Genomic DNA, 1,438 nt, shown 5'->3' on the forward strand with positions numbered 1-1,438 from the left:
TAAAATATAATTAATCATCAATCATATATATCAATACAATTATAGGTAATATAACAGGACACCTTCACTTCACTAACGGAGCAAGAGCTAAAAATCTTATAAAAAATAAAATATATTTTAGGGCTACATAAGCGAACCTGTCCTTGCTTGAAATATCTAGTCCGTTTTTAACTCTTGTCAAAAGATATTATATATATATAGATAGATATAGATAGACATAGATATATCTATCTATATCTATCTATATATATCAATCATGGAATATCGTGTTGTATTATATATAAAATGGAGAGTACATATCTTTCATGAATTGTATTTTTAGGAAGAATAACGTTTTACCTCGTCCTCTTATGTAGATCTGAATGTTGCATATATCTAAGTACAATGGGATGATGTGTCGCATTTAATATAAAACGAGCTGTACATATTATAATTTGTATTTCTCTAGTCACCTTCCAGGACAGCATCAGAGAGATAGGCATATTATAATTTGTATTTTTAGGAAGTGTTGAATATTGCATCATATTCTGTGTAGATTTGAGATTTGCAATACATTTTTAAGGGCAAGAGCGTAGCATGTTGTATTTTATATAGAAAGGAGAGAACATTTATTTTTTACGAATGATATCTTTAAGTAGAATTGAGTATTACTATCTATATATTGTAGAGTGGAGTGTTACCTGTAGACAGTCGTCTATTGCGATCGCTAGATGTGTGCTTTTGTACCTCTGTGCGCAGCATATGGGGTATAGGGGTGCGGGGTGAGTGGGGCACAGTGTTGGGGTGGATGCTGGCATGTGAGCGGGTACAGCTGGATCTGTTAACAGATCTTCTCCTTTGTGATCACAGATCTAACCTCATTGATCAGCTCAGGCCGCCAGTCAGGAGTCCACACTGCCCCCCACATGCAGTCTACAGCCAGCCATTTCTTCGCCTCTCTAGATCCCCTCACTGATACCCCGACTATCCTGGGGCAACTAAACAGCAACCAGAGGAGCTCAGTGCAGCAATTCCAGGACACCTTCCCAGGTACTGTCCCCTCCCGGCCAGTCCGTCTATAGTTCACTGCTCACATCTGGTACTCACACACATTACGGGTCTCATTCATTGGCTAATGCGGGTTTTAATAGCCCATTGCTGTCATCAAATCATCATCTCTGCAACATTCTCCCAATAACATGCATGGCCTTCTATGGGTCGGTGTAGTACCCCTTCAAACAATGCTAAAAAGCTTTTAATTGCAGAAAAAGAGTGGCTAAATATACCACAGGAATATTTCTTTATCATGTGCAATAACACATATAGAAGAAATATAAGGAGACAAAGCATGAGCTTTTTCAAAAGCATCATATACTGACACTACACTATAAAAATGTTTATAAAACAATTATTATTATTATTATTATTATCATCATCATTAACAATAATAATAATAACA

The 1,438-nt window shown here is 36.4% G+C and overlaps 1 protein-coding gene across 2 annotated transcripts in view; it reads left to right on the top strand.

Annotated features, from left to right (window-relative positions):
* The window catches only part of HLX (H2.0 like homeobox), a 17,844-nt gene that overhangs the window by 2,348 nt on the left and 14,058 nt on the right, over positions 1-1,438 (top strand). Inside the window, exon 2 of one of the 2 annotated variants that reach the window (XM_018572059.1) lies at positions 850-1,029. The exons of the other annotated variant lie outside the window; for it this stretch is intronic. Within the exon in view, the coding sequence (XP_018427561.1) occupies positions 850-1,029 (180 nt within the window). The remainder of the gene's footprint in view (positions 1-849; positions 1,030-1,438) is intronic. 2 annotated transcript variants of the gene reach the window in all.

Source organism: Nanorana parkeri, unplaced genomic scaffold (assembly GCF_000935625.1).
Source record: "Nanorana parkeri isolate BGI_ZX_2015 unplaced genomic scaffold, ASM93562v1 scaffold43, whole genome shotgun sequence".
NCBI lineage: Eukaryota > Metazoa > Chordata > Amphibia > Anura > Dicroglossidae > Nanorana > Nanorana parkeri.